Source organism: Bombina bombina, chromosome 8, assembly GCF_027579735.1.
Source record: "Bombina bombina isolate aBomBom1 chromosome 8, aBomBom1.pri, whole genome shotgun sequence".
NCBI lineage: Eukaryota > Metazoa > Chordata > Amphibia > Anura > Bombinatoridae > Bombina > Bombina bombina.
Genome location: NC_069506.1, coordinates 109,935,066 through 109,941,756, shown reverse-complemented (window position 1 = coordinate 109,941,756; position 6,691 = coordinate 109,935,066). Strand labels below are relative to the sequence as shown.

General features: G+C 37.2%; 1 protein-coding gene across 1 annotated transcript in view; it reads right to left on the bottom strand.

The window, feature by feature from the left end:
* Positions 1-703: 703 nt before the first annotated feature.
* C1QTNF12 (C1q and TNF related 12) overlaps positions 704-6,691 on the bottom strand; it is a 185,364-nt gene continuing 179,376 nt past the window's right edge. Inside the window, exons 7-8 of the mRNA XM_053690511.1 lie at positions 6,266-6,344; positions 704-1,504 (exon numbers count right to left, since the gene is read on the bottom strand). Of these exons, the coding sequence (XP_053546486.1) occupies positions 1,406-1,504; positions 6,266-6,344 (178 nt within the window). The 3' untranslated portion in view covers positions 704-1,405. The remainder of the gene's footprint in view (positions 1,505-6,265; positions 6,345-6,691) is intronic.

Here is a 6,691-nt window from a genome sequence, read left to right as displayed (position 1 = left end):
GAACTTGCAGTCGGTATTTATGAAGCAGCGGTCATCAGACCACTACTTCCTTAACCTTTTGCCACCTCTTAGGTGGCGAATTTCAATCTCCCAGGTCTCTTCCCTAGCTGAAATATTAATTATTTGCAAAGTTGGATGATTGGAATGCATTAAGTTATATGGCTATTACATCATCAGTGATTTGACTAGTATTAAGTGCACTCAGATATATCCAGGATTTGATCAGTTCCTAGGTTGCACGGTTGGGTACGGTTTTAGAACCTATGTGGGTTATATATCTCTTTGGTGTTTATATTAATTTCCTATATTATATAATGTAAGTTTGTTAAGCATTTTCAATAACAGATACACAGACACAAAGTCTAAGTAAAGCTGCAAGTATTTTTCACAAAAAGAGCAACCCCAGGGGCCACAATCTCATGTTAAAACTTAGTAGATTCAGGAGTATTTGGCAGAAGCAGTTCTGTACAGAAAAGATGGTTGAGATTTGGAATTTATATCCATTACAGGTGTTAAACACAAACACTGTGTGGGAATCATCAAGAATGCCCGGAATAAGCCGTTTTATGAACTAATTAAGCTTACATTTTATAGAAAATACGGGCATACTTGATGGGCCTATGGTTCTTATCTGCTGTCAAAATGTATATTTTTTTGTTTCTATTGTTCTGTTTTGCACATACAGCTGAAATATGATCAAGAATAATGATAAATGTGAACAGACTGTTTATTAACATACACCCATTATATGCAATACTTTAATAGATAAAACAATACAAGCTCTTAAGCTTACAATCTGAGTCACTGTGTGTCACAACATCAGGGCTGAATGAAGCACTAATTCAGTCCTGTGATGTCATTCATTGTCCTCTTCTCTCATTCCTCAATATCAGAAGAGCAACTTAAGCACATTCAAAAGACAGTGTCTTCCATTTATCGATTCATAACAAGTGTGTCCACTATCTTACTTATATTGTATGGAAGAATTGTCCTTTCCGTTTCCAAAATCATTTTCTGGAGTGCTTCTTATTCCATTATTTTCTTTTAATATAAACCAAACAAAATTATAAGCAACACAGAAAGGTTCTCTTAATTCATTAATATTTTCTTTACAAAGTCTTTTACGGTAAATATAATACCATTCACTGATATTGGGCGTGCAAGGAATTGCCCAGTAGTATGATCATAATACGTTGCAGGTCTCTCAGGCGGGGTCGGAATCAGAAGCAGTAGATGCAGGAAAATGATATATGCCAGTTTTTTTTTCCTGCTCTGTAATTGGCAAGCAGTAAAACAGAAGCAAATTCCAGATGGATAATGTGAAAGCTTCTTTCATTGCAGGTGTGTGAATAATGGGTTAGTCCGTCATCTGAAGTCAAAATCCAATAGCCCATATGAGGTCTGATTATATCCCCATCAGAATACCCATAAAATCAGAACCATTTTGAACAGTGACTGGCGCTCCTGCACTGTTGTCCACAAATATAGATGTATATTGGCCAGGCTGTAAAAACACACACAAAAAAATAATAATTATATTACAATACTTTATCATAGTTTTCTTTTCACTAAACATTCCAGATTAGCTATGCTGTCTACTGCTGAGAGCTTCCAATCTATATTATATAACAAGGTGTAACAAAAGCAAAATGTTAGCAATTGGAATAAAAAATGGTTAGCAATTAGGAAAGACCCACTTTTAATACCCCTGAAGTTTGTAATCATTCGCTCTACAAATAACCGATAATAATAATAATAATAATAATAATAATCATTACTTCCCAAAAACACCATGAATCGTTATCTGCATTGTTAATCCAAAATAAATATTCAGGATAAAAAAACAAAATGGAGATTTTGTGGAATTAGCTATTACATCACAGGTTAAAGGTTGTGTGTATTGATTTAATTCTTTTAATATTGTGCAGTGATACTAATAGGTGACAAATATTCTGTTGTGGTCTCAAACCTTAGAGAAATGTGTGTAAGCCAAGAGATTTGAACAGGGGCATTATTGGTATAGTAAGCATATGTGTTTGGTGGGTTATCAATTTAGCCAATCTTTATTAGAGTAGTTGTGCTTATTATTTGTTTAGTTTTAACTAACTGAGTAGGTAATGTTTACATCTTTTCATTATGTCATCCAATATGGTGGAGGGGGGGGGGGTTAATTTCATTGTGTTTTGGAATTGCACAATACTAACGTTTCATTTGAAAAAAAATTGGCGTAGTCGGTAATAAGCCCAAAAAGTGTTCTCTGGGGTTTTATCAAATATTTTTAGCCGTGGGATTAAATAACTAAAAAACTGACCCCCAAAATATGTTGTTAAAGTGATGTAAACTTTACATGTTTTAAAAGCAGGTTCGGAATCTAAGCAATATTTTAGATGGACTTTAATTGGTCACTTCTAGTAATGCGCTATAACTTATTTTTTAATCTAGCCATGCCATTCTAATACTCCGCACTCCAGGCAGCAGTTAAAAAACTCATCATTTTTGTGAGCTAACCGTTTTAACGCCAATCAGCGCTCTAGCCGTACAGCATTTTTTTTCCTGCAAGAGCCCGATTGGAGAGCAGTTCAAACCATTAGCTCACAGGTAATATGAGTTTTGAAGTGAGTTGCTGGAGGGCGGGGTATCAGAATAGCACAGCTAGATTAAAAAGTACAGCCCATCTTTATTAGAAATTATCAATTAAAATCCCTGTTAAATATTGCTTAGATTCTGGACCTGATTTTAAATCATGTCAAGTTTACCATGACTTTAAGTCCAAAGAATTTAAATTGAAGTCAGAAAAACAGAACAAGCTCACGTTAAGTTTAGGACTGCTTTTTACAGAAATGATAATAGAAAAAGTATGATTGTGATTCTGTTGAAAATGTTTTATCGGCAGCCATTAACATGCCGATAATTATCAAACTATAGATTGTGATCATCACCGGTGTATGTAATGGCTTTTGCATACACTGCATAGATAGGCCCCATTCATCAAATTCGGAGTTGACACAGTTCTTCTAATGGGTATTCTCTAAGAGGATTTTTTTTACAATCTGAGTGTTTGTGGATGGGGAAATCGAAGCACTGCACTGCCCATAGGTACTGACAGGTCTGCAGCACTGATGGAATACATCCCGCACCGTCCATCCAAGTATATGTCAGAGACCCCAAATGCTCAGAGCAACCTGCTGGGGCGTGGCCTGTCCTGCCTATTTGCGCACATTGTTCCCGCAATTTCATCTTGAGTCAACGTGGAGGAGAGTGACACAAGCGACTGGGAGCAGGGGTACAAGTGGTGGGGCATTATAAATATAACCTTTCGTTATGTATGTGAAGAAAGTCATGCCTGACAATTGTCATTGAATCACAGGTTGTTTATAAGCCATATTAATTGTTTAATATTTCTGACATGTATTGGGATGATAAATAGCTAGTCAGTGTCATAGAAGGCAATGAATGCTTACCCATTTAAACAAAGTTAACAGTTATAATCTGGAAATTTAATGAGAGTTTGTGTTGAGTGGGTTTTCTTTGAAACATTTCAAGTCTTATTGCTTTCATGGAAAATAAGCAATTTCAAGTTAAAGAGGGGTGTTTGTGAGGAGGTTGATTGCAGGGCCGCTATCAGGGGTGACTACAGTCAGGGGCCCATCCATCCTGAGGGGCACGGCTGGGCCCATGACTGACATAGCACCCGACCGTAACTGCTCTGTATTTTTAAAGAGGTGAGACTGTGAGCAGCTGTTGTTAAAAAAAAACATAATTTATGCTTACCTGATACATTTATTTCTCTTGTGGTGTATCCAGTCCACGGATCATCCATTACTTGTGGGATATTCTCATTCCCAACAGGAAGTTGCAAGAGGACACCCACAGCAGAGCTGTCTATATAGCTCCTCCACTCACTACCATATCCAGTCATTCGACCGAAAACAAGAAGAGAAAGGAGAAACCATAGGGTGCAGTGGTGACTGTAGTTTAAAATTAAAAAATACCTGCCTTAAAATGACAGGGCGGGCCGTGGACTGGATACACCACAAGAGAAATAAATTTATCAGGTAAGCATAAATTATGTTTTCTCTTGTAAGGTGTATCCAGTCCACGGATCATCCATTACTTGTGGGATACCAATACCAAAGCTAAAGTACACGGATGAAGGGAGGGACAAGGCAGGTACTTAAACGGAAGGTACCACTGCCTGTAAAACCTTTCTCCCAAAAATAGCCTCCGAAGAAGCAAAAGTATCAAATTTGTAGAATTTTGAAAAAGTATGAAGCGAAGACCAAGTCGCCGCCTTGCAAATCTGTTCAACAGAAGCCTCATTCTTAAAGGCCCATGTGGAAGCCACAGCTCTAGTAGAATGAGCTGTAATCCTTTCAGGAGGCTGCTGGCCAGCAGTATCATAAGCCAAACGTATTATACTACTTAGCCAAAAAGAAAGAGAAGTTGCCGAAGCCTTTTGGCCTCTCCTCTGTCCATAGTAGACAACAAACAAAGCAGATGTTTGACGAAAATCTTTAGTAGCTTGTAAGTAAAACTTTAAAGCACGAACCACGTCCAGATTGTGTAATAGACGCTCCTTCTTTGAAGAAGGATCAGGACACAAAGACGGAACAACAATCTCTTGATTGAAGCAAAATAACAGCTACATTTCACCACCTATCTCTTACTACCTCCATGCTTGTTGAGAGTTGCAAGAGAATGACTGGATATGGTAGTGAGGGGAGGAGCTATATAGACAGCTCTGTTGTGGGTGTCCTCTTGTAACTTCCTGTTGGGAATGAGAATTATGGATGATCCGTGGACTAGATACACCTTACTAGAGAAATGAAGCCTGATTTTATTTTTTAAACTGGGGGGGGGGGGGAGCGGATGGCATGGGTGCTGATGACGTCACTGCCACGCCCACCCGCCCGGTCCCAATGAAGCTAATAGTAGCTGCTCAATGTTTGATTTTTACTGTTTAGCTGGTTTCCCACCATTTCTGATGAGCTGCCAGTAAAATCAAACAGGGATATTATGGTTCACTGTTGCAGGGTAACACTGTCCCAGGCTGTGTGAGAGGTATGTGTGGGAAGCCTGATGTGTGTAAGAGTGTGCAAGTGTATGTACAGTATGTATATATGTATGTGTGTGCATGTATGTATGTGTGTGTGAGTGAGTGTATGTATGTAAGTGTGTGTATGTATGTATGAATGTGTGTGTTTATGTATGTGTGTGTGTATGTATGTATGTGCGTGTATGTATGTGTGTGTGAGTGTATGTATGTATGTGTGAGTGTATGTATGTGTGTGTGAGTGTATGCATGTATGATAATGTGTGAGTGTATGTATGTGTGTGTGAGTGTATGTATGTATGAATGTGTGTGTGTGTTTATGTATGTGTGTGTGTATGTATGTATGTGTGTGCGTGTATGTATGTGTGTGTGAGTGTTTGTATGTATGTGTGAGTGTATGTATGTCTGTGTGTATGTATGTGTGCGTGTATGTATGTATGTGTGTGTGAGTGTATGTATGTATGTGTGAGTGTATGTGTGTGTGTGAGTGTATGTATGAATGTGTATGAGTGTATGTGTGTGTGTTTGTGTGTGTGTGTGTTTATGTATGACTGCGTGCATGTGTATAAATGTGTGTGTGTGTGTGTATATGTGTTAGTGTGTGTGTATTTGTGAGTGTGTATAGATGTATACGTGTGTATGATTGTGTATTTATATATGAGTGTGCATATATAAGTGTGTGTGCATGAGAGTTAGTATTACATATATATGTGTTAAACATATTCTTGGTTATGCTATTGTTAATATTATTTGATTTATGTTTATAATAAATGAGTAGTATTTCACATTATATTTTTGTCCCTTATCTCAAGTAAATTGATTCCTGGGTAGGGGTTCCATACTGTCATCTTGCCTAAGGCTGCACACTTGATAGGGCTTGTCAAAATCCCTTATTTCAATAAATGATGGCACCAAGCCTCTGTTAAAAGCTGTCTTTAGAGTGAATACAAGTTAAACCACAATTTTGAGCCAGCTGACATACTGTTAAAAATGATCTTGCAAATGAAAAAAAAGAATTAATTAACAAGGTTTACATGAGCAGAGTTTGTATTTTGGTAAGAATTTTAAACACTGATTTCTTTCCAAGACCTAATGAGAGCTTTGACAGCTCACAGACTCGTGTGTTAAAATGCTGAAATCATTAAGGTTAAGGTTCTTCAAAGAAAAATAACAATCTTGTTATCCAATCTTAATGGTAGCTCTCCTCCTTACCTGCAGCTGCAGCAATCCTTGAACGTGCACAGTAAATATTTTACTGTTACTTTCCAAACCTGCAATGACTTCCAAGGATCTGAAAAACAACATTACAGATTTATGAAGAGAATCAGACTCAGCCCAGGCAATGTAACAATATATGCTACAGTAGCGCTGATTGGAATATCCAGACTAATTAAATGTTTGCTTTCTTTTTAAATAGTTCTTCCAAATAACCCTTTTTTATGTTTATGTAAAAATACCGCAAATGGTCTACACTAGAACATATTCCACATTTCTATGCCATAGTTATTTAATATGAAGAAGAAAAAAAGCTTGCGGAATTTTAACGACATAGAAAAATAAATGCAAAATTGTAGAATAAATAATGGGTGATATGTACTAAGCAATGCTTCTATTGCTTATTTCAGTTCAGAATTAAAG